General features: G+C 47.8%; 1 protein-coding gene across 1 annotated transcript; it reads right to left on the bottom strand.

The window, feature by feature from the left end:
• Nucleotides 1–12810: 12810 nt before the first annotated feature.
• Nucleotides 12811–24812, bottom strand: CFAP107 (cilia and flagella associated protein 107). Its single transcript, XM_058551925.1, has 4 exons — nt 24699–24812; nt 18094–18207; nt 14203–14380; nt 12811–13014 (listed from the first exon to the last, which is right to left on the bottom strand). Exons 1-4 carry the CDS (start codon nt 24810–24812, stop codon nt 12833–12835), a joined length of 588 nt encoding a protein of 195 aa, XP_058407908.1. The 3' UTR covers nt 12811–12832.
• Nucleotides 24813–25852: the final 1040 nt, after the last annotated feature.

Genomic DNA, 25852 nt, shown 5'->3' with positions numbered 1-25852 from the left:
CTCACCACAAAAAAAAAAGTTATGTGAGGGGATGGATGTGTTAATCATCTTGATCTTGGTAATAATTCCACAACATATATGTATATCAAATCATCACCTTGCACACCTTAAAATAGACTTATATTTGTAGATTATTCTTCAATTAAAAAGAAAAAGTGTTTACCGGGTGCCTAGGGTGTGCACACTGCCATTCCGGGTGACAGGGAAGCACCCAATGAATGCAACATGGTCCCGCTCTCAGGTTCTCTCTCATATGCAGACTTTACTCGCTATCGAGGCCGACAAACAACACGGAAGCTGAAACATACATTCAATACAGGCCGACCTGTCCCTAGACCACAGCAGTGCAGGACGGTAACCATCACTGTGCAAGCCGAAACTACACAGCAACTTTAATAATCAACGGGGAAAATTATGATTATCCCGTGACCTTTAAAACATTCTAGGGGGCCTGCCTGGTGGCGCAAGCGGTTAAGTGCGTGCACTCCGCTGCGGCGGCACCGGGGTTTGCCGGTTCGGATCCCGGCGCACACCGACGCACTGCTTGTCAGGCCATGCTGTGGCGGTGTCCCATATAAAGTGGAGGAAGATGGGCACGGATGTTAGCCCAGGACCAGTCTTCCTCAGCAAAAAAAGAGGAGGATTGGCAGATGTTAGCACAGGCCTGATCTCCTCACAAAAAAAAAAAACATTCTAAGAACTCTCTTACTGTGGTTATAAATGCAGGAAAATGAAGAAACAGTGAAACTAATATTTATTTAATACACTGTAATTTAAAACGTTGAGAATTCAAGTGCTTTAGTTCTTTGTAAAAAACTTACCAAGAGTCATTCGAACAGCGCCTCCTCTCCGGGCGTAACTGAGACAGGGAGCGAGCATCTCTTCCGTGTTTTGGCGAATTGTCCAACTCCTAAGTCTGGATCAGCTCTCCACATTTGAGCCCTTGTGCTTCCAGTGTCATGAAATATCCCCCAGAGTTCCATTAATGTGATGTTTCTTGCTGGTGTCTCTTCCTCTGGGACATCTTGAATCCTTTTCTTCACACGCTTTCCCCTTTTAAGAATCACTGGGAGATGCAGAATGTGAGCCTAAGAGCACAGAGGCCCTGGAGAGAGGGTAGCCCTGGACTGGTCCAGGGTCACACCTCAGGGAAAATGGAGAGAGTAGGGTCTGCATTTACATACTTTGTATCCAAATGAGGCGCCTCACCGCATTGTCCACCTGGGACACTGGCTCCTTTGGAAGAAAGAGGGCGCCCATCAGCAAGTGCCTGTGGAACAGGGGGAGGGAAACATTCTTATTGGTATTAGTATTGTTTATCTGACCAAATCTGGTTTCTGTTTCCTTCGGGGGCAGCTGAAAATCGCAGGACCCTGGAGATCGCGAGTGGGGTGGACTAGGGAGTCCGGACGGAGTGCGCTCTTCTTGGGTAGGGGGCAGTGGGGGCTGGGCAGGGCTCTGTGGGGGCTGGGCAGGGTTCTGTGGCCACACTCATGGGACTCTGGAGCCCTGGGAGGGCGGGAGGCCAGGACCTACCCCCGTGGGCCTGCTCTGTGGGCCACCTCTTTCCCTCCTTCCGGTGCCGGGTGCAGAGGCCAGCCCGGAGTCCTCACCCACCCCCATGTCCCTCCGCTACAGATGATGCCCCTCAGGACCTCTGCAGGCAGCCCTGCACAGGAAGGGGCTCCAGAACCCACGAGGTCTGAGCACCCCAGAGTGAGGGCCAGAGGCACTTGGGAGTGGGGGAGCATGTTGGGAGGGAGGTCCCCATGACCTCCCCTCCCCTGAGGTCACAGCAGGTTTCCATCCCTCTGTGTCCTCCTGGGATTCCTGCATCTGGGAGTCAGGCGGGGCTCAGCTAGGGTCCTGAGGGGAGGGGATGGGTGCAGGGCCCTCAGGGTCTCAAGTTCAACTTTAACATCATCTCCAAATGAGGGCTTTTACCCAATGGTCTCATATTCTCCTATCCCAAGACTTTTGCTGGTCTAGGTTATAGAATAAAGAGTGAAAGTTACATGGGTCCCATCCTCATGGAATGTTGTAATTCTCATTTGTGAACATCCTAGATCAGCATGCTGAGATGTCTAGAGGATGATCATTGAAATATAGCACTGGTTATGATAGAGTGGTGGGAATTTGGGTTATAGATCCACCCAACTTTTCTGTATTTTATTGAACATTTTCTACTGTCATATTCTTTCTCCTTGACCAGTGATGAAAATAGAGGCATCTTCATTTTGGAAAAGCAAGAGCCAACCTACAGAGAATTAGAGAGATAGAGAGAGAGAGTTTAAGAATCCTCTTTGAGGGAATGAAAAGCCAACACATATATTTAAAAAGAGCCTGTTCTGCTGTGTGCCCGGGATGCAGCGAGGTCAGGTCTAGTCTGGGATGTGGACAGATGAGATCGTGGAGAACTGAGAGAGGAAAATATGTTTTTCTGTGACCAAAGTAAGCCTGAAGTTGAAAGGGACTGAACTTTCAAACCAACAATGATGGGGATAACAGTCGTGGAGCGCCTACCAATTCCGGGAAACACCTTGTCTTTCACGAGCATAGGATCTTCCAGCCAGACTCGTGCAAGGCTGCTGTGAACTTTAATGCTGTCCTGTGATTATTCAGACACAGAGGCTACAAAAGACAAACCACTGGCACAAGAGCCGCAGAGTTAGAAAGCAGTCGATGAAGACAGAACCCCAGGCTGCTGAATCCCAGTCTGCCACTCTTGCCCCACTGTGAGGCTTCCCGGGATGGACACCTGTGACATCCTAGGACAGAGCGTTCCTGATCCAATAACACATTCCTGAAACGGCCTCTAAGCCCCAAATCCGCTTCAGGATTAAGCAGGTGCAGAACAGAGGAAGGTCTTGGAAGAATCCAGGGCTGGCTGGTCTACATTCCCAGCAGGGCTGTGTGTCCTGATGGGAGAACCACCACTTTCAAGAATTCTTTTGGAGTAGCTATGAATGAGCTCAGGTGGAAAGGCAGGGACCTTCAGGCAGTGGGCACCATCATCTCATCCCAGTCTCAGGCTTCCTGCAGGGTCTGGGGCTTGAGGAGAGCTGGGGAGACCCTCCCCAGGTGTGTGAGGGGAGAGAGGGTTGGGTGAGCCCGGAGGGGAAATCACTAGAAGGTCAGGTGCACACTGACAGCAGCTCTGTGTCCCTGCAGACCTGGCCTCAGAGCAGCATGTCTTCCTCACACCCTTCCCCCCAGGGCAGGACATCTGCACACTCTGCTGGGTGCTGAGGCTCAAGGACTTGGAGCAAAGGCGGGGCTAAGAGTCCTCGGGTCCAGGAAGCAGGTGTGTATGAAGGCCCTCCTTCATCCTGGATTGCGGGGAGCCCTGCACCAGCACCGCAGTCTCAGGAAGCAGGGCTCTGGGGGCGTCTCCACCAAGACCTGGCCTCCACCCCACCCCCACTTATCTGTATGCCTTACCTTGTGCATGAGTCTGGCTAGAAAATCCTACGCAAGTGAAAGGCAACGTGTTTCCCTGAATTGGTACCTTACCTAGGTAAGGGTCACCAAAGACGGCATGTGAACATGGGCCATACCCTCTCTGCCTCATTTCCAGGCTCCCCTGGGGCCTCGGCGCTGAACCCATCCTTTGCTGCATGTTCCCTCCTCTCAGGGTCCTGAACTCAGTCCATCCTGACTCAGTTTCCTTCAGCATGCAGGCCTCCTGGACAGATGGGAGAACGCAGCAGCAACACTGGTGGGTAGAGCGGTATCTCCTGGCTCCAACAGCGCCCACATAGCGCCCCCACACTCCTGATTTAAGGTGTCAGTTCTCAGCCCTGGGGGGGTCTCAGCTCCATTCTCTGGCCCCAAATCCAGCAGCACCACCTCTCTGACCATCTCCAGGCTCCAGCCTTGAGGACCAGGCTGCTTACCACTGTGCATCCTGGGACAGCCATAGCGTTCACACGCAGGGGAGCCAGCTCCTGGAGACTGAGACTGAACGTCCCCTGAGCTTCTCTCTGGCCGCACGGTGCAGACTCGATTTCTGCTGTCACTTCTGCTCATCGCCACAGGGCCACCAGTGCCTCAGGAAGAGGGTCCCCCCAAAACTGTCTGGTATTAAGCCAGATGTTAAAGAGATTCTAAAATTAAAACCAATGCCACAGTGGCTTTGGTTAAAATGGTTAATAGTTAATTTACGGTTAATAGTAAATTTTATGTTATGTGTATTTTACCTCAATTAAAAAAAAAAAATAGTGCCTGACCAAAGGTCCTGTATTGTAGGATTCCAATGACATGAAGTATCCAGGATAGGCAAATCTGTAAAGACAGAAAGTAGATGCGTGGTTGTCAGGAGCTGGGAGTTTGGGGAGGAAATGGGGAATGACTATCAGTGGGTACAGAGTTTCTTTTGAGGGCGATGAAAATGTTCTAAAATTGATTGTGGTGATGGATGCACAACTCTGTGAATATACTAAAAACCACTGAATTGTCTTTAAATGGATGAATTATATAGTATGTAAACTATATTCTGAGAAAGCTGTTATTTTTTTAAATGCCATACTTAACACTAAATTTTTTTTATATTTGGAAAACTATTTTGATAAAAATCGTTTGAAAAAATATGTTATTCATATGCACATGTAATGGGTTTGGTATTGTTACATATAATTGAATTAATAAATAAGTTTTTAACATTTTATCATTTTAATTAATATGCTAAATATTGATGGATTTAACCTGCATAAACAAAAGCACTTTGGAAGCTTTAATAAATTTTAAGAATACGAAGGAGTCCTGAGACCAAAAACTTGAGAACTGCTGATCGAGAAAGAAAGTTTACCAAAAATAAAAGCAGTGGTTTTCCCTAGTGGTGAGATGTTAGGTAAGGATTGTTTTCCCCTTGTGTTGCTCTTGAATCCTGTACCCGCCATCCAAACACACCTGGGATGGTCTGACCGATGAGAATTAGCCCCTGGTGACACGGCTGCCCTCTCCCTACCCCTTCTCAGTTCTTAGTTTATACAGCCAAATCCATCCTAAGGGCAAATGGATTGTTGTTTTTATCTCTTCTGTTGTAAAACCTTGCCCCTTTTATTTCTTTTTCCAGTCTTCCTTTTGGCATATTTTCCCAGAATAATTTTTTTCCAGTTTTATTGACATATAACACTGTATTAGTTTTGGGTGTGCAACATGATGATTTGATATACGTGTTTATTGAGCAATGATCACCAATTTCAGTTAACATCCATCACCTCATATAGTTACAATTTTTTCCCCCGATGAGTACTTTTAAGATTTATTCTCTTAGCAACTTTCAAATAAATAATACAGTATTGTTAACTTGAGTCAGCATGCTGTGCATTACATCCCCAGGACTTATTCTGTAACTGAAACTTTGTACCCTTTGACCATCTTCACCCATTTCCCCCATCCTCCCACCTCTGCCTCTGGCAACCACCTATCTGTGTCTATGAGTTCAGTTTTTTGATTCCACATTTAAGTGAGATCATACAGTATTTGTCTTTCTCTATCTGATTTATTTCACTTAGCATAATTCCTTCAAGGTCACAAATGGCGGCATTTCCGTCTTTTTTATGGCTGAATAATATTCCATTGTATATATATATCACATTTTCTTTATCCATCTGTCAATGGACACTTAGGTTGTTTCCACGTCTTGGCTATTGTATATAACGCTGCATTGAACATGGGGATGCAGATAGCTTTTCAAGTTAATGATTTCGTTTCCTTTGGCTATATACCCAGAAGTGGAATTGCTGGTTCGTGTAGTAGTTCTATTTTTAATTTTTTGAGGAACCTCCATTCTGTTTTCCATAGTGGCTGCACCAATTTATATTCCTTGTGCAGTGCACAAGAGTTCCCTTTTCTCCACATCCTCACCAACACTTGTTATCTCTGATCTTTTTGATAATAGCCATTCCGACAGGTGTGAGGTCGTATCTCATTGTGGTTTTGGTTTGATTTCCCTGACAATTAGTGATGTTGAGCATCTTTTCACGTACCCATTGGCTATTTGTATGTCTTCCTTGCCAGAATAATTTTTAGCCTGAATCATGAGGTCAGCAACATGTAGTCCCCTACAAATAGGCAAGATTTAGAGAAATACAGGATTCAGGTGACCCTGAAGTGTGTTTCTTGTAGGACGGGGCAAACCAGGCAGAGAACTTGGGGTCTGGGGTGGAGGGGTAGCTCCCCTGGAGTCCTCTCCACGGTGGGACTTGAGAGACTCAGTTCCAGGCCCTGGCTCCCCCCGAGGCCTGCACCCCCAGCCAGAGGCCTCTGAACTGGTCATCTGCTCTGCTGTCTCATGACTGTGGTTCACACTTGGAACATACACTGCCTCCTGGAACACCACCAAAAATCAAGTCAACAAAAGTCACAGAGGCCTTGAAAAGTGAAGTGAAGGGCGTCTCCGAACTTCTGAGCAGAAAGCACAGGTCCCCGTCTCTGTGACTGGACTTTCCTCCCCGCTCCCCACGTTCTCACTGTGCACAGTTGCTGAGGCGACTTCAGAGCTCTTCCCACCCTTGTTCCTGGGACGCAGTTCTTCAGCCCCTGGAAAAGTGGGCACATGGGGTGGGCTGGGATGCTGCCAGGTCGTCCTCAGGACCATCTAGGCCCCTAAAACTCCATGCCCCCGTTCCTGTTAGAGTCGCTGAACACCCCGTGTAGTATTTTGACGCCACATCTCTTTCCAAGAGCCCCTCACACCAGGTCTCTGCTGATGGAAGAGACGTTCCCACGGGAAGGAGGCGACTCAGAGCCCAGCCCCAGGATGTTCATTGATAACGGACCCAGACACAAGCCCAGCGTCCTCTCCTGCACAGACATGGACGCCAGTCTGGTGGGAGGCCCTGGAGGCAAGTTTTAGGCCCATCCTGATGCCAACTGCTCTCTGGGTCCAGCTCCATTTCCACAATTCAACGAGCAGGCGCCGTCCCAGCGGGGACTCAATTAGACTTTCCCCTCTCAGAGTGACGCTCTTGGTCTTCTCCTAAGCTTTGGCTCTCCCAAGGCCTTTTCCAAATCACCTACCTTCCTTCCAGGCCTCATCCCTTGTCTAACTGTCCAGACAATCTTGCGTCTCTGGCCACCAGGGGGCTCTGTGGGCCGGGAATTGGCTGCTGTGCAGGGTCCAGGGAAGGGAGGTGAGAGCGACTGCATCACCTTGAACTAGGGGAAGGCAGGAGATGAGGCTGGGCAGGTGGGCCGTGACCACCAGGGCAGGGACCTGCTAGGAGATCGTTGGAAGTTTGCAAGTATGGATGTGACATGACTGGATGCATGTTTTCCAGCTCCCCCTGGCTGCTGTTATTATGTTTCATGAGGGAGTTAACGAGGAGCAGAGACACCAGCCAGGAGACCCTTCACTGCTCCCAGTGAAGGATCCTGGCTTGCATTTGAGTGGCCGTGGGGACAGCTGTGGGGACCTCCTGGGGGCAGAATCAGCAGGACTTGCTCTCGGAGTGAAGGTGAAGCATGAGGGTAAGAGAGGGGTTGAGGCACCTCCTAGAGCTTGACCCTGACTTCCTGAGATTGGGAGGAACGAGAAAGGAGCAGATATGAAAAAAGTAAGCGGTCTGTGGGCCATGTTAGATTTCAGACGATTACATCATTGAGTGGGAAAAAAAAGTACAGAATAGCATATGCAATATAATTCTATTCATATAAAATCATATATATATACTCAGTCAATAGCTATTTGCAGATGCCTCCGTGGACTTTATATTTTACACCTGGTGGTGCAGGGTTGTGGGGGCACGAGGGAGATTCATCTCCAGCAAGTTTCAAAGCCAGGGTCCCTAACCAAGGTCAGCCTCAGGTCCGGAAGAGCAAAGGGTTGCAGTTTCTTTTCTGATTCATCAGGGTCCTTCTGGATCAGGCCAGAGTGCTGTGCTGGACTGTTTTCCCATATCAGAGGCCACAGGGTGCCATCCCCAAAGCCAAATGTGTCCCACAGTCATGTTTTTAAAAATAAAATTTGTGGCCAGAGTTTAAAAATCAGATTTCTATTACAATTTACACTCGGGGAAAAAAAATTAAAAGAAAGATCTAGCAACACTGAAGCCACATCCCAAAATGGCATCACTCAGCATGAACTGAGGGGCAGATGTTCCTGAAGTGGGGTCTTGTGCCTTCCAGGTCTCCCTGGTCCCCGCCTGCACCCCTTCCCTCATCCCCCGCCTGTCCCTGGAGGCTGTGGGCTTGTGTCTCGTGGAGAAAGATGCCCGAGCTCTTTGACCTTGGGCTGGGGTTTTGTACCAGACAGAGAAGGAAACCACTCTCCCATACCTGCAGTGGGCATGAGGTGGGAAGACCCCCAGGACGGCAGTTAGGGACCTGGGTTCCCAGAAACCACGTGCAGCCTAGATCCTCCTGCGTCAGTGGCTGAGGGAGTTCTAGTCCAGGCAAAACCAAAACCCAGCATGACAGCCAGGTTCAGGAGGAACTGGGGACACTACAGTTCCACCCCAATCTCCCCAGGGACCTCAGAGTCACCTCATTTCTCAGATGAGGAATCTGAGGCCCAGGAGCATCAAGTGACGTGCCCAGCAAGTTGATGTCAGGCCAGAATTGGGACCTCGAAGTGAGCCCCACCGGGCTTGCAGGCCAACAGCCTTTGCCTTCAAATTCATGCATGAATTCTCTGGGCATCGGTACACCCAAGTTGATCACCAGCCCTCAGATGTTTCCCAAGAACAAACAGAAAATCGCTTAGGGGGAGAAACGTGGTTTTGAATTATTTTCAGATCTGCTCCCCAGAGTTAGTGCCAATCACAGAGAAACCCTGAGCCTGCAACTGTAGCCACCTGTACATTGGTGTTGATTGGCCACCAGGGGGCAGGCTTGGCCCAGCCAATGGCTAGCACGTGTGCGGACTCTACCTCAGGTCTTGGTCATCCACTGTGGCTTTGGTGTTTTCTTGATCATGTCCACTGTCTGTGAAAGTTGAAGAGCCGCCGCCATTTATGGAGGATTTTGTCTGTACCAGACTCTGGGCTCAGTGTTTTCATCTGAGTTAGAGATTATCATTGTACCCATTCAACAGAGAGACTCAGAGAGCGGAGGCAACTTCAAGGTCACCCAGCCCGTGAGCATTCAAAGCCACACAGCCTGTGAGGGAAGGAACCAAAATTCTAAGGCATGTCTGTGTCAGTGGTCTTGACTGTTACACTATGCCATCCCAGCACTTGGCAATGCACTACTCACTTTGTGCTTTGTAATAAAATCCTAGAGTCATAGGCACCTGCTATTGCTGGAGGAAGCATTAGTGAGCATCAAGTCCAGATGTTACTACACTGTTTTCACTGCAGACTCTGTTATTCCAAAGAAATTGCACAAATAAAATAAGAGTAGCTCAGCCTACTGGAGTGGTTCCCATAGTGTGTTCCCCGGACCAGCAGCATCAGCATCACTTGGGAAATTGGCTGAAATGTGACTTCTCAGCCCCACCCCAGACCTACTGATCCAGAAACTCAGAGGGTGGGCCCAACATCAGTTTTAATGATCGTCGTGTTCCCAGCACCACTTCTTTGGAAACGGTGGAGAAATCCTCCACTCTGATCCACCTGGGGCCACTGCTATTGGTTGTGCAGCCCAATTTGTTCATCTGGTTGCAATGCTTCAGCTTGACTTTTGAACACTTAATAATCCAACTCAAGCACTTCCGGTCACGGTAGTGTTAAGAGCCACTTTTTAGACCGTGTGTATGTGGAAAGCCAAGGAGCCCAGACCAGGTGCAGGCAGCCATGGGCCTTGGGCTCCATTCAATCCCACTGCGCCTGCCATCATTGTCCCTCCACCTTCCCACCTGCCTGGAAAGGACGAGACGGATTGGGGGTTAAGGGACGGACACGTGTTGAGTGCAGAGAACTCCTCCTTGCATCCAGGCCCCAGATGAATAATGTCCCCCCCAAACGTCCACATCCTCGTCCCGGAACCTGTGAACATGTTAGTCTATATTCAAAAGGAACTTTGCAGATGTGATTGAGAATTTTGAGATGGGGGAGTGATCCTGGATTATCCAGTGGGCCCGATATAATCACAAGGGTCCTTATGGGAGGAGACAGAGAGGAAAGAATATGCTCCGCTGGCGGCTCTGGACATGGAGGAGGGGCCACGAGTGAAGGAACATCAGTCTCCCCAAGAGGCTGGAAGAGGCAAGGAAACCCTTCACCCCTAGAGCCTCCAGAAGGAACGCGGCCCTGCGGACCCACAGCGGACCTCTCCCGAGCTGTAAGAGAATGAACCTGTGTTGCTTTAAGCCACTAAGTTTGCGGCATTTGTTACAGCAGCAAAAGGAAAAGAAAACACCACCTTTCTGGGCCTTTAACAAACCTGGCAATCTCCTTCCCAACTCAGAGCTGTTCCTGCGGGAGAGACACCCTGTCCCCCCTCCCCACCTGTCCTGCACCTGGCTAATCCCTCTCAGTGTTCTGGCCTCAGCCTAAATGTCCCTTCCTCAGGGAAGCTGTCCCTGACTAGATCGTGTCTCCGTGCCCCTGTTATTACTCCCATGGCACCTCTTCAACACAGCCCAATGATCTCCCTCATGACTCCCTCGCCCCCAAGGTCCTGAGGTCTGCAAGCCCGTCCCCCAACATCGCCCTGTCCTGTAAGTATTTGTTTAAGGTCCCTCTCCTCTGCTGGACTGAAGGCTCTGTGAGGCCAGGGCCGGGCTCGACCATGGCTCAATGGATGTTTGTGGAATGAATGGATGGCTGTTGCAGGTGTGAGGAAGGCCAGCTTGCTCCGCCCCACAGCTCTCCCTTGGAGCTCTTCCAGCACAACCTTCCTCTATTCCCCCATTCCTCCTGTCAGTCATTCATTCAACAAACATTTTGGAGCACCTGGAGCGTGCCAGGCTCTGACTTCACAGAACTTGGAGTCGAGTAGAGAAGACAGCATCATTGCACAGGCTCTTGGAGAAATGAGCGAAGGCACTGCAGTAGTTGCTGAAGGAGCCTAAAAGAGGAGGCCTGGGGTCAGCAGGCGGCCTTGAAAGGGATGGCACAAACCCGGGCATCCTCCACTTGGAATCAGATTAGCTGTCTGTGGTACAAAATCACCGCCAACCACACACGTGCCCATGAGTGCAGCAGACCCAGGTGTGCCCAGCTGGTCCCGAGGCTATCTGCTGGCATTTCTTTGAGGAGGCAGTTTTGCACAGGGCTAGCGTGCCTGCTCTGTGACCAGCTGCCTGAGTTCAAATTCCAGCTCTAGGACGCGCTCCCTGTGCAACCTTGGGCCAGTCAGTTCGTCTGTATCTCCTGTTCCCTCATCTGTAAGACAGCACTGACATTTATAATCCCCACCTCTCAGGGCACTACTGTGGATGGTGGTGGTGGCGAGTCAATGAGATAACCCCGTTTAGGCCCAGATCCTGCTTGTGGTGCAGGCTCAACCCACAATAAATGTTAACAGTTGTTTTTCCTGCCTTTTTTTTTTTTCTCATTTGCAGGTGCCAAAAATGTAAGGAAAAGATTCATGGAAGCATAGTTCTATGCATTAATTTTTCTGCAAAGCAGAAAAACAACTGTTGTTTATTTGTTTTTAGTGGCAGAGCACGCGAGGTGGGCTGGCAGAACCACGGAGCCACGTTGACAGCACTGGCGTGGGTGGATGGCCGAGCTCTAAAGGACGGAGGAGCAGGGAGGTGACTTCCCCTCTGAAGTGGGCAGAGGTAACCTAGGGGGGCTCACTCGGAGTCAGAAGCGGGAGAAGCTGAGCTCTGGGAGGAAGAGGGGGTCTTCAGGTGTCGGGATGGGTTGGGGCCTGGACTCGAGGTCACAGGGGTTTATGGGGGACAGCCGGATGGAGACTCTCAGTGGAGAACAACAGTGGAACGTAACGAATGGATGAGTGGGGTAGAGAGGAGCCAAAAGAGACAACGGCTCATTCATTCATTCAGCCAGTGATTACTAAGCACAGCTCTATAGGGAGCACTGTGCCAACAGTAGCGACTGCACACAGTTAGTGTAGGGGCACGAGGTGAAGGAAGGCTGCTCAAAGAAAGACCCGGCTGTAGCTGTCAAATCCTGGTAGTTAGGGAGGGCGGGTTAGGGATGTGTTGTTCTCAGCCCGAGGCCGGACTCCACGGCAGGTAGAAGAACCAGCCTCCGGGACTCGTCCTGGGTGAGGTCAGCACCAAGTCCCCGCGCCAGGACAGCGCCTGAGTTCTTCTGCCGAGGGCCCCCCCTCATTCCCATATACTCACTGAAAAATGCCCCGTCCTCACGCTCCTAGAAAGATCGGGGAGCTGGGAGGTGGAGGGGAGATGCTGCGTGCCCTCCTCTCCTCCGAGCCCGCAGGTTCAGTGCGGCCCTGCCTAGGCAACCACAGACACGCTGGACCCTTCCCCACTGCCGGCCCCTGAGCACTGGCCTCCCCGTAACCACACTGACTAATCCGTGGAGTTTTCGAGACGGGTCTCGTCGTCGGATATGTTTTTCCCGTTGGATCAGACACTCCTGTAGGGTATGTACCAAGTTGTGAGAACTTGAAGGAGTCCTGTTACCTCTCTGCCTCAGTTTCCCCTCGTGTAAACAAGGGAGTGGAACTTAAGGGTCCTTCCAGTTTCTTCTGACATTCTGGGTCTGTCTTCTGTACGTACATGACACTCCATTGTGTCAAAGAGCTTTAATTGTGGGATGGAAAAGAAAGGAACCTGTGGGTTTGGAGGAGGGGCGGGAACCGTGAAACACAGACCTTGATTCTAAGGGTGTCTCCAACGGGCCGGATTTAAAACCCCAGGTGTATCTGCAGCCGCCTGCTGTCTAGCAGGTCCAATGGTGCGGTGGGTCTCCAGTTGGTCCCGCCTGCACTTCCAGCGGGGTGGCAGTTCTCAGACACGTGGGACAGGGTGCAGGCGGGGGGGAGGGACAGGGATGGCGTGTTGCCGCCGAGACAAAGCACACCAGTGCGGTCTGGGGTAGGACGAGGTGTAAATGCTCTCCCTCGGGCCAGCCTCGGGTACGAGCCATCTCTGCTTCAGCTGCTCATAGAGTCCGTAGTTCGTAGGGGGAGCTGCAGGAGAAACCGGGGTCTGGGTGAACAGGACTTAGAGGAGGCCTGCCTGCTGGGCCAGGAGAAGGGGGCCCTGGAGGGTTTCTCAGGCTGCTGTATCAGGGACCAGGTTGGCAGGGGCCCCGAGGGAAGCGATCCTCACGGTGGGGCCTCCCTGTGTACTCAGGAGGGACCAGCTCTGCCAGAGAGGCCTCGGACAAGTCAGCCCCGTGGCCTGGTTGACTGGGCAGCTGTCCCACTCCAGTAGGGAAGGGAGCAGTGTGGGCTGGTGAGAGCCATCTCGAGGAGAGGCCCTTGTGGAAGTAACACATTGTGACAAGCAGCTCACTCTCTGACCTATGTCCCTTTGCATCGAAGGGTAGGACGGCAAAGGAGGGGGTAGCTTGAAATGCAAATCAGATCAAGGCACTCTCCGAGTAAATCCTTCCAAGTCTTGTTACTGCGGGAAGGACAAAATCCAGGCTCCTTATTGTGGCCTGTGAGCCCCTGCGTGGTCTTCCTCTCCTCCTGCCTTGGAGCCCTTTCAGTTGCTGTTCTCTCCCTGGAATGCTCTTCCCCCCAGTCCCTGCATGGCTCCCTGCTTCTCAACTCAACTATCTGCTCAAGAAAGACCGTCCCTCATCGTTCCACCCAAAGGAGAGTCACAAACACCCGCCTGGCTTTCTGCACGTTACCTCTTTTCTTCATAGCACATATCCTGGTCCAAACTTCTCTTATTTACTAGAGCTTATGTTATCTTACGCTTTAGTGGTGTCTTTTCTGTCTCCCCAGTGGAATGTCAATTCCCCGAGGGCAGGCATTCCTCCCTGTTTGTCACTGCTGTGTCCCCAGGAGCTACAGCAGGGCATGGCACCTAGGAAATCATCAGTCTCTGTTTATGGACGAATGACTGATTCGAGTGTGCAGGGGTGTTGCTCCCTGCCACCTGTGCTCCCGGTAAACATGCAGCCACAGTGTGCAGGTGCGGGCTTCGTCATACAGCCGACGTCGCCTCGCGTCAGGGGAAGAGGGCAGGCGGCGGCCCTGGGAGTGAATAGGACTCTCTCCCCATCATCTCATTCCAGTGCCCTCCCAGAGTCAGGGTCACCCATGTGGGTCCTTCCACTTGAGTCGAGCACGCCTCAGCCCTGTGCAGCTGAGGATCCCTTGCAGCCCAATGTAGGGGGAAGTCCCAAATTATAAAAATACCAAGAAGGGGGAAGTCGGCTTTCTCTGGGAGCCACAGCATCTTATGTCCATTCCAGGTGCGGCGTGGGGGCAGGCCTGGGTTATAACCATGTCGGTTGTAATGGTCGTCATATGTGCTGATCAGATGGTAGTGTGAGGGCTCCTGGTGGTGGGTGATCAGGTGTTTGTACGGGAGCCCCTGGAAGGACAGACACAGCGGGCATGTTACCAATCAGAGCAAGGCATCCACCTGACCATGGGTGGAGGCAGAGGCTGTGGTGCTGATGGAGAGGGGGCCTCCACGGGCGGGCGGCTAGTGTGGCTGCCTGAGCCCTCGAGGCCGGCACACAGGAGACACACTTGTCTGTCCCACCCTGAAGCAGCTCACCTTCCAAAACACGTCCCAGCTTAGCTGCCGTCAGTCCCCCGCCTGAGTGGCCCCCAGCCTCTGCCAAGCCAATTCCTCCCTAGAATAAGCTATGGGGACACATTAAAACGAAAGTCATGACACTCAGTGAAAAGGAACAGTCAGAGCCATCTTGTTGCATGCCCTTGAGATCTGAAATTACACCCTTTGATTTGCCTCGAGTCTCATCCATCCAAGCGCCTATTTCCATGGCAAGTGAAAGATGCTGAATACCAAGCCTGACGTATGTGCCTTGTATTTCAATCAGTTACTATGGGAAGAGTCAGAGAACGCTCCATAAATTGTCTTCTCCTGCAAAGGATTTACGGCTCCCTCAGCTGGAAACCCAGGGACTGATTTCTTTGGTGGGGAGTTATTTACAGGGAGAAGAAAGCCATGTTCTCCTTACTCAGGGACATTTATCCGAATCAACGCTCTTCCTCAGAAAATCCTCTTGGCCCTGGAAGGGAATCCTGGGGGCCTGGGCTGATTTACAGGGGAGGATAATGTGGATTTCCATGCCCGTCCTCTTGTCTGGAGCAGACAGGGAGGTCTGTGTCTGCCGTGGTCTGGAAATGCTGGCTGCACCCAATATTTCAAGTAGTGGTTCCATAAATAAGTCAGATCACAATGCCAGAGGGAGACGGGGGGATGGGCACAGCCGTTAAGCAGGGGTTCCCAAGATCCACATCACGAGGTGCCAGAGTATATTTCCAATGCCAGGGAAAGCCAGTTGGAGGGGTTCCCATCAACCAAGGAAAGTGCTGAGGAGGCATGGTAGAGAAACGAGAGGGGCCAAGAGGGATTTTCTTGCTATTTCTCTTGGTTTGCTGCTGTCTTGATCATGTAGCCAGAATTTTTGTTTTGCTCAGGTATGGTTAGGTAACAGACATAGAGAAAACTGCCTTTGAAAGAAGAGTTTATGACTTACAGTTCCCAAGAGGAGGGGGCAGACCACACCACACAGGGCCATATGGGGAAGCACCAGGGTCAGGCAGGGGACAGAAGGAGTGAGGAGAGAGCATGACCCAGGGCCTTCACCCCAGTTCCCAAGGGAAAGAAGGGGTGAGGCCAGGTAGACAAGTTTGCGAAGTTCAGGATTGCATAGTCTGAATATTTCAGCAGGCTCCAGGCTGGAGGGTGCCTCTGGTGGTCGTACCCGGCCCTGGAGGGATTTAGGGCAGGGGAATGTTGGCTTGGTATGAAAGCCTTAGATAAAGGAGGGGTTGGGGATATGGGCTCTGGACTGGTTGGTTTGCATCTGTAAGGAGTGACGGCAGGCAAGTTGTTTACTGTCTGGGAATTCGCTAGCCCTGGGAGGGCTAATCTCTCAGGACATTATCTCAGGATATCTAATTATCTCAGGATAATCTCTCCAGGATTAGCAAGGCCCCTAGGATATCAAAGAATCATAAGACACAGAAAATAAAAAAAGTGATTAATACACCTGCTGAGGGAAAAAGCACAGGAAGGGGGTCCTCCCTGGGGGACGATGACCCCATCTATCCGTGGTCAACTTGAAGAGCAGATATAGCACTTGCCTGAGAAGGGAAAAGAGTGAAGAGGGGACGGGGATGGAAGGGGAAGCTGTCCTGGGGGACGAGGCGCAGAATGAGGCACACGGAAGACTCAGAGTTGAAGCAGCCGTGGGCAGGTGGTGCTGTGTCCAGGGTCCCCGGCACACAACAGGCTATTTAAAGAGAGTCCTTAGGAATGAATATCCCATTGCTTGGTTCTATTTTATGTGTGTTGGTGGTGGGGGGTCTTATTATTTTTGTGTGTGTGTGAGGAAGATCTGCCCTGAGCTAACATCTGCCAATCCTCCACTTTTTGCAGAGGAAGACAGGCCCTGGGCTAACATCCATGCCCATCCTCCTCCACTTTATATGGGACGCCACCGCACCATGGCTCGACAAGCGGTGTGTCGGTGCGCGCCCGGGATCCAAATCAGCGAACCCCGGGCCACTGCAGCAGAGCGTGCGCACTTAACCGCTTGCGCCACCGGGCTGGCCCCCGGGGCGGGGGGTCTTATTTTAACCAGACTATATGTATGTGTAGTTATCCCTTCATCAGGGTTTGCAATGGGTCCAAAAGACTTTAAGAAAGGGCACCTAGTGTATATTGAGAACTAGGCTAAGTGCCTTACGTACATTGATGGTTGGGGGCCAGGAGCCCCAGATCATAGGTTCTAATTTTGACTTCCTTATATTAAAGTGCATTTGTGTCTTCAGTGCACACTAATGGTAAAGGTTGGCAGTCCCAGAGCATCAGCGTAGTCCGAGGATGCTAGCACGGTCCAGGGATGCCAGCACGGTCTGGGGATGCCAGCAGAGAACTGAAAATCTGGCACTATTTATCCTCACATGGATCCCCAGATGCAGAAGACAAAGAGTCAACCCCGGCAGATGATGAAAAAGGATGATAAGGATCCGAGGAGACTCCTTGCTTGATCTGCAGAGCAGCCCCCTGCACAGTCCCTTACCAACAAGCTACACAGCTTCGAACCAGACACTCACCACCCCTGGGCACCTTTTATCTGAAAATGAGGGCGCTGAGCCAAACAATCTCTTGGGTTCCTTCAAGCTCTGAAATGCTCTCATTCCAACAGATGTCCACCTTTCATCCTGTGCCTCCCTGTCCCCACCCTGAGTTTAGGCAGATGTAGGGTTAGGTGGGGTGGGAGAGGGGGGACAGAAATCACCCCCATGAGCAGCAGACTGGCAAAAGAAGCAACTTGGGGGACCCCCAGAGCATGGTGGGGGCGGCATAGCTGTGCACCCAGTGGGTGAGCACCTACATGCTTGCTCCCCTAGGGCGAGCCTGGTGGACACCACAGACAGGGGCTGATGTAGGATGAGGCTCTCCCTCCTGTTCCTGGAAGGGCCAGTGTCTCTGAGCCTCTGGCACAGTCTCACCTAAGTTAATAAATGTCTCAAATGCCTGGTCTTGGGTTTGGGGGGTGTGTCCTGAGGTTGCAATGCCCTCCCCTGCTCCGGGGGCCTGGAAGACAATGAGATGCACAGATAGGCACCCCACAAGCGAGAGAGTGCTGAACAGCGCTTGACTTTTCATACAAAAGATCAGGAAGCTAGGGCATAGATGACACAAAACGCTGTCATCCAAGCATCACCGCTACCAGCTTTTGGAGTGTCTTTTGTGATTCCTGACTCTGTTCACCTTAATTCAATACTTCCCTTGTTTGTTAGTTTGTTTCCCGCACCCTTTGCCTGCATCCTGGTGGAAGAGTGTGGAGGAATGGGGGAAATGATCGGGAACATGCTGGGCTACAGGGTAAGGGGAACGCTACCAGCCCAAGATTAGATGGATCGTCTGCTCTTCGGTAAATGGGGGTGAAGAACATCGGCAGCCCCTTGTCCGGGGAGTGTGTTAATGAGAGCACTCCTGTGCTCCTGAGAAGGAACTGGGCCTGGAGGAAGCTGGCTGGTGCTGTCTCCTGAGCGCTGGGAGGGGCCCAGGCCCGAGTGTGGTGCCCCGACCCCTCTTACCTCAACTCTCCTCTTGCCGTACCACCTGGAGATCTGGTCCGGTCTGTGGCCTGGGAAGGGGACGTACTCTTTTCTGTAAATGCACTGGGGTGTTTTCTCAGTGGCTTTGGTGAACTGGAAAAGAGCAGGTATTCAGGAGAATGTCTATAACGCCCTTTCTCAAACTTCTGCTGTATCCTCTCACCTCCTCCCCCACACCTGGCCATAGGAAGTGGGGCAGAAAACTCCAGGGCATCCTGCACGACACAGGCTTAAGTTTGCCCCCTCCCTTCCAGAGTGTGCTCAGGGACTAGCCACCCCGCCATCCGCAACCCCTTGGGAAAGCCATTACAGTGTCACCTGACTGCTTGTCTCGGGCTGCACCTGTTCCCTTCCTTGTCTTCTCTCTCCCACCCATCCCTCCTGCTTGCCTCCTCCCTTTCTCTTTCTTTTATCCCCGTTATATTATGTTTTCTGATTGATTTTTTAAAAATTTATTGTGGTAACATATATATAACAAAATTTACCACTTTAACCATTTTTTAGTGTAGAGTTCAGTGACGTCAAGTACGTTCACGTTGTTATGCAACCGCCACACCATTCATCTCCAGAACTTTCTCATCATTTCAAACTGAAAGTCTGTCCCCATTAAACACCTCCCCATTCTCCCTCCCTCAGCCCCTGGCAACCACCATTCTACTTCTGTCTCTGTGAATTTGACTACTCTAAGGACCTCTTATAAGTGGAAGCACGCAGTATTTGTGTTTTTGTGACTAGCTTATTTCATGGAGCATAGTGTTTTCAAGGTTCATCTACATTGTAGCATGTGTCAGAATTTTCTTCCTTTTAAAGGCTGAATAATATTCCATTGTATGGATACAGCACATTTTGCTTATCCATTCGTCCACTGTTGGATGACTTCTACCTTTTGGCTCCTGTAGATAATGCTGCTATGAACGTGGATGTACAAATATTCTCTTCAAGACCCTGCTTTCAATTCTTTTGAGTATACACCCAAAAGTGGAATTGCTGGGTCATATGATAATTCTATGGTTAATTTTTCAAGGAACTACCATACTTCCATACAGTGGCTGCACCATTTTACATTCTCACTAACAATACACAAAGATTCCAATTTCTCCACATCCTCGCCAACTCTTTTTGTTCTCTGTGTTTTTAATAATAGCCATCCTAATGGGTGTGAAGTGTTATCTCATTTTGGTTTTGATTTGCTTTTCCCTAATGGCTAATGATGTTGAGCATCTTTTCATGTGCTTATTGGCCATATGTATATCTTTTTTGGAGAAATAGCTGTTCAAGTTTTTTTCCCATTTTTAATCGAGTTGTGTGTTTTTCCATTGTTGAGTTACAGGAGTTCTTTTTATATTCTGGATATTAATTCTTTATCACATATAAGATTTGCAAGTATTTTCTCTCATTCCATGAGGTGGCTTTTTACTCTGTTGATAGTGTTCGTTGATGCATAAAATTTTTAATTTTGATTAAGTCCAATTTATCTATTTTTCCTTTTGTTTTTGGTGTCATTTCCAAGAAATTGAAACTGAACACAAACTCAGGTTCATTTATCCAGTGCACAGCAAAGCCAATCACCAAAATGTCAAGATTGTAGCAAGGAAAGAGGTTTATTATCAAAAGGCAGCCAGACAAGGAAATGGGAGTAAAACTCAAATCCACATGCCCGAAGGGAAAAAGTTAGGAGTTTTTATCTGAGGTTTTAGGGGTGGCCTTGCAGACTGATGCCTTCCCATGTGGTTTATCTTGGATCTTTGGCATCATCTTCAGCCTGTGTCTGATCTTGTGAAACTGGTTTCTTTTTCCTTGACCATCTGGACTTCAATTTTCTGGAAAAACAACTCACTCATTATGTACTAAGGAGGAACAGACAGATCTGGTCAGTTTTAAGCAACAATTGATTACTAGTAGCTGAGCATGTGCACACACAGCTGCAGTTAGCAAAGCTTATCTCAATTTTTTTCTTTCTTCTTCTTTTTTTTCCTCTAACCCAGCGAAAATTTTAACTCATTCATTCTTAACTTCATTCTTTGCGTGTGGATATACAGTTTTCCCAACACCGTTTGTTGAAAGACAGTCCTTTCTCCATTTAATGGTCCTGGCATCCTTGTTGAAATCATTTGACCAGATATACGAGGGTTTCTTTCTGGGCTCTTTATTCTATTCCATTGGTTTTATGTCTGCCTTTATGCCAGTATCCCATTGTTTTGATTACTGCAGCTTTCTAATAAGTTTTGAAATCAGAGAATGTGAGTCCTCCAACTTTGTTCTTCTTTTCAAGATTGTTTTGGCTATTCAGAATCTCTTGAGATTCTTAATGTATTTTAGGGTAGGTTTTTTAAATTTCTGCAAAAATAATCATAGTGATTGCATTGGATCCGTAGTTAGTTTTGGGTAGTATTGATGTCTTAATGATATTAAGTCTTCCAATCCATGAACACAGAATATCTTTCCATTTTTTGGTGTCTTCTTTTATTTCTTTCAACAATGTTTTGTAGTTTTCAATATGAGTCTTTTCCTCCTTTGTTAAGTTTATTCCTAAGTATTTTATTGTTTTTTATGCTATTGTAAATAGAATTATTTTCTTAATTTCCTTTTTAGATTGTTCATTATTAGCGTACAGAAATGCAACTGATTTTTGCAAGTTGATTTTGTATCCTGCTACTTTGCTGAATTTGTTTATTAGTTTTAACAATTGTGTGTGTGAGTGTGTGTGTGTGTAGTCTTTCGGGTCTGGTACATATAAGATCATGTCATCTACAAACAGAGACAATTTTACTTTTTCCTTTTCAATTTCTATGCCTTTTATTTCTTTTTATTGCCTAATTGCTCCGGCTAGAACTTTCAATACTATGTTGAATAGAAGTGGCAAAAGCAGGCATCGTTGTCTCATTCCTGATCTTAGAGGAAAAGCTATTGATCTTTTACCATTGAGTATGATGTTAGCTGTGGGCTTTTCAGAAATGGCCTTTATGATGTTAAGGTAGTTAAATGCTAAGGAGAATTCACCAGTGAAGCCTTCTAATCATGGTCTTCTATTTTGGGGAGGTTTTGATTACTGATTCAATTTCTTTACTAATTATTGGTCTACTCAGATTATCTACTTCTTCATGACACTTTCTTCAGTATATACTGTTCTTCCTTGGCTCTTGTAACATTTTTTTGACTTAAAAGTCGATTTTTTATGATATTAGTATAGACACCCTGCTCTCTTTTGGTTACTATTTGCATGGGATATCTTTTTCTATCCTTTCACTTTCAATCTGTGCATATCCTGAGATCTAAAGACAGTCTCATAAATGGCATATAGTTGGATCCTGTTCTTTTTTCCCCATTCTGCCTATCTATGTCTTTTGATTGAAAGTTTAGTCTATTTACATTAAAATTAATTACTGTTAGGGAAGGACTTATTTTTTGCCATTTTATTTGTTTTCTGTATGTCTTACAGGGTTTTTTATCCCTCATTTCCTCCATTACTGCATTTCTTCATGTTTAGTTGATTTTTTGTAGTGACACATTTTTATTTCCTTCTCATTTCCTTTTGTGTATATTCTAGAGATATTTTCTTTGTAGTTATCACAGGGATTACATATAACACCCTGAATTTATAACAATCTATTTTAATTGATACCAACTTGACTTAACTCATATATGAAAACTCTACTCCTTTACAGCTCTGAGCTCTCCTGCTTTATGTTATTGATGTCACAAATTACATCTTGACATATTGCGTACCCATTAACATGGATTTATAATTATTTTTATGCATTTGTTTTTTAAATCTGGTAGAAAATAGTGGAGTTATAAATCAAAATTACAATGGTAGTGGTTTTTATATTTGTCCATGTATTTACACTTACCAGAGGTCTTTATATTTTCATATGGCTTCGAGTTACTGTCTAGTGTTGCTCCATTTCAACTCCAAGGACTCCCCTTAGCATTTCTTGTAGGGCAGGTCTAGTGGTAGTGAACTTCCTCAACTTTTGTTTATCTGGGGATGTTTTAATGTCTCCTTCATTTTTAAAAGACAGTTTTGCTGGCTATAGTATTCTCAGTTGATAGTTTTTTTTGTTTTGAGCACTTTAAACATATCATTGTACTGCCTTCTGGCCTACAAAGTTTCTGCTGAGAAATCTACTGATAATCTTATAAGGGCTCCTTTGTATGTGATGAGTCATTTTTCTCTTGCTGCTTTCAAGATTCCCTCTTTGTCTTTGACTTTCAACAGTTTGATTATAATGTGTCTCTATGTGGGTCTCTTTGAATTTATCCTACTTGGAATTCATTAAGCTTCTCAAATTTGTACATCCATGTCTTTTCTTTAAATTTGGGAAGTTTTCGATTATTATTTCTTCAAATAATCTCTCCGCCCCTTTGTCTCTCTCTTTTCTCCCATAATGTGTATATTGGTCTGCTTGATGGTGTCCCATTAGTCCTTAGACTCTGTTCAATTTTCTCCTTTTTTCTTTTTGCTACTCAGACTTGATAATTTCAAATAATCTGTCTTTGAGTTCTCTGATTCTTTTTTCTGCCTGTTCAAGTCCACTGTTGAATGCCTCTAGTGAAATCTTTTCAATTTAGTTATTGTATTTTTCAGTTCCATAATTTTTTTGGTTCCTTTTTATAATTTATATTTTTTAATTGATATTCTCATTTTTTTCATATTTCATTTTCCTGATTTCCTTTAGTTCTTTGTCCATATTTTCTTTTAGCTCTTTAAGCATATTAAGACAGTTGTTTTAAAGTTTTTGTCTAGTACTTCTGATGCCTATGTTTCTTAGGGATAGTGCTTGCCACTGTGTTTTCTTCCTCTGAATGGGCTGTGTTTTCCTGTTTCTTTGTATGGTTTATGACTTTTTGTTGTTGAAAATTGGGCATTTGAAAAAACAGCCACCTCTCCTAGTCTTTGCAGACGGGCTCCATTCGAGGGAAGATCTCCACTAACTAGCAAGGCATGTTTTGAGCCATGGAATTAGCCTGGTGTGAAGGCTTACGTTCTTCTCAGGAATTTTCTGAGCATGCGTCTTGCCTTGGCTTGTGTGTGTGTGTGGGTGTGTGTGTGGGGGTGCTTTTTTATTTCCCCTGCATACATAGCTGCTTTAAAATGCCTTCATTTCCCAAAGAGTCTCTCCTTTGCTTCCTCTTAGGGCCTTAGGTATACTGTTATATTCCTCTACCTGTAATCTCTTTCCCTAGACATTTTCAGGCCTGTAGTCCCCTGGCAGCTTTCACTAGCTGTGATCACCACTGCTCTCCACAGCTTTTCCTAGCCTGAAATATGAACTATGCCACTTTTCCCTGTATGAGCTCTGAGTTAAGCAAAATAGAGACCAATCCCTCAGGCAGACCCCAGACAAGTTAGAATGTTGCTCCACTCCCTCTAGGTTCAAGGAAGGGAACTGAGAGCTGGGCCAGTGCTTCCCCCACACTGCATCATGCTGTGCTGGGGAGGGAACGGGAAAGGGCAAGTAAAAACAACGTGGAATTTCCTACCACTTTGAATGTGGCTTTTTCTAAATTGGTTACTGTAGACCATTGACTGTTTTCCAGAGCTCCTGTATAGTTATTTTAGCTAGTTGTTGTTTAAGTGTTTCTGGGACAACGAGAACCTGGAGCTTCTGAGTCTGCCATCTTTCTGACATCACTCCAACTTTGCTCTCTTTATGCAATCTCCTCTGGGTGTAGAACCAGCCCATAATATTCCTGAGTACTGCCTCACCCACAGGAGCCTGAAGGGATTGCTCAGCTAGTCTTTCTTATCCTTGGAACTTCCCTGACACACAGCTGCTCCCCAAACAAGGCCAAGTGTAGTTAGGGCTAACACAAGGCATATCTGGCCAGAGGAGTGGTAAATTCTAATGTCCTCCATGAAAATCACCTTTTCCAGTTCTCAGAAGTTACCACCACCTTTCCCTACACGTACATCAAAGCTGCCGATTCTATCTCACCCTCTTTTCCCTGCCCATTTCCCAAGAAGGCATGAGGATGTCTAGGTGTCTCTGCAGAAATTTAAGTGGCTCAGTCCTGATCACCACAAATGAAGATATTCAATTACAAGTAGGCCAATTCAGGCAAATATTTTGCGATGGCCTTCAAAGTACATGAGAACACCAAGAGCCCATTGGTTCTGTTTTGAAAGTAAAAACTTGAAATGCACAGACGGGGCAAGGTTGTGGAACAGGTGCCAGAGAGCAGCACTTCATCCATGGACATCAGTGCAGGGAGTATCAAGCCTGCCTTAGCAGGTGCCACATTCTGGGGAAGGCCAGGCCAGGGAGAGCAGACATTCTTCAAATCAAGGTGTAGAGGGATTACAGACAGGGAACATCAAATGCCTAGAAACACCCCACTGAAAACAGTACTGCAAGGCACGACTATATTGACACTTCTGCTATTGTGTTTTCAGGATATAGTGGAGACCTTGATGCTTGCTTGAATGCAACTCCCCTATGTAGAGCACAGAGACCCTAATGCCACGTTCCGAAAATAGAATCATCTATGGCTCTTGATTTAGAAATAGTAATGACCCGCTCGTACCTCTCCCTGCCAGTCCTCCCTCTGAGCCCCTCTGCCCATCTTCTCTCTTCCCTTACCTTTCCCCTCTCTTCCACCCAGTTTCCAATGAGCACTCTGGTTGAATACTTGGTCTCGATCTTCCAGCTTGGAGTAGCAAATGACTGTGGAATTACTGCAGTCAAAAACTGCATGGTAAGGATTTGCCCTGAGTGTCTTTGACTTGACACAGTCTAAGATTTCAGGGCTGAGGAGATGTTATGAAGCTATTAAGTTTGGGATGCCTTTTTTTTTCTTCCCAGCCACCCTTCTGAGTGAGTAGTAAGATGACACCCTGCCAACCTCACAGAGTAAAAAGGTCCTGAGAGTCCACTTTCAGCATCCAGGGAGAGGTGACGTGATCTTGGATTCCCTACTGTTGACTGTCTCCATGGTGATGGCCTCTGCGTATACATATTCTCCTTATGGGAGCAGCTGATTCTTCAGGAGCAAAATTGACCCCACAAAAGCCAATCAAACCAACAACCACCACCACAGAAGCAGTGGCCAGAAGGACGTGGTTTCCGTGTTGTCACCCCTTGAAAGGCATCATCCATGCTGCATTTTTACAACTAGTGTGAGTTGAGATGATTGCGTTCTACTGCTGCTTAATGAGTACTGATGTGCTAAGCCCATAGAGAGACATTTGCGTGTACTTACTCATTTAATCCTCACAGCAGCCCTGTGAAGCAGGTGCCATTATTATACCCATTTTACAGGTGAGGACACTGAAGCAAAGAGAGATTAAGTAGCTGCTTAAAGTCACACATGTGGGAGAGCTGGGATTTAAATCCACTCTGATTCAGGCCTAGACCACTGGGTTCCACTCACTACCTGTCTGCTCCTTTGCCTACGGGACTTCCACTGAGAATCCTATCTTCGTGCTCGAACTGATACAAAACAGTTCATTTGGTTAGTCTTCGTTCATTCACTTCACAATCATTTTATTGAGCACATGCTACATCTGGAGCACTGAGCTGAGGCTGCAGTGCATGGCTGAGTAGACAGGGGCTCCATCCCCACAGAGCTCAGTCCAATGGGATAAAGGCCGTTATCTTGTTTACTCATCGAGCAAAAAAATCAGGAGCTACCTAAATATCTATCAACAGAGGGCTGGTTCAATAAATTGTGGTACAGCCATATAATGAAATACTCCGTAGCTGTTAAAAAGTGCTGACATAGGAAGGTGCCTGTG

This window comes from Diceros bicornis, chromosome 13, assembly GCF_020826845.1.
Source record: "Diceros bicornis minor isolate mBicDic1 chromosome 13, mDicBic1.mat.cur, whole genome shotgun sequence".
NCBI lineage: Eukaryota > Metazoa > Chordata > Mammalia > Perissodactyla > Rhinocerotidae > Diceros > Diceros bicornis.
Note: the sequence above shows the minus strand (reverse complement) of the source record. Positions and strands in the feature narration are given on the sequence as shown.

Coding starts and splice junctions, on each gene's coding strand:
- CFAP107 (XM_058551925.1), bottom strand. CDS start 24,812: ATGCAGTTTTTGACTGCAGTAATTCCACAGTCATTTGCTACTCCAAGC. Junction 14,381..18,093: donor ACGGCAAGAGGAGAGTTGAG/GTAAGAGGGGTC, acceptor CTGTCCTTCCAG/GGGCTCCCGTACAAACACCT. Junction 13,015..14,202: donor AGCCGACTTCCCCCTTCTTG/GTATTTTTATAA, acceptor TTTCTCCTGCAG/CTCCCCCTACGAACTACGGA.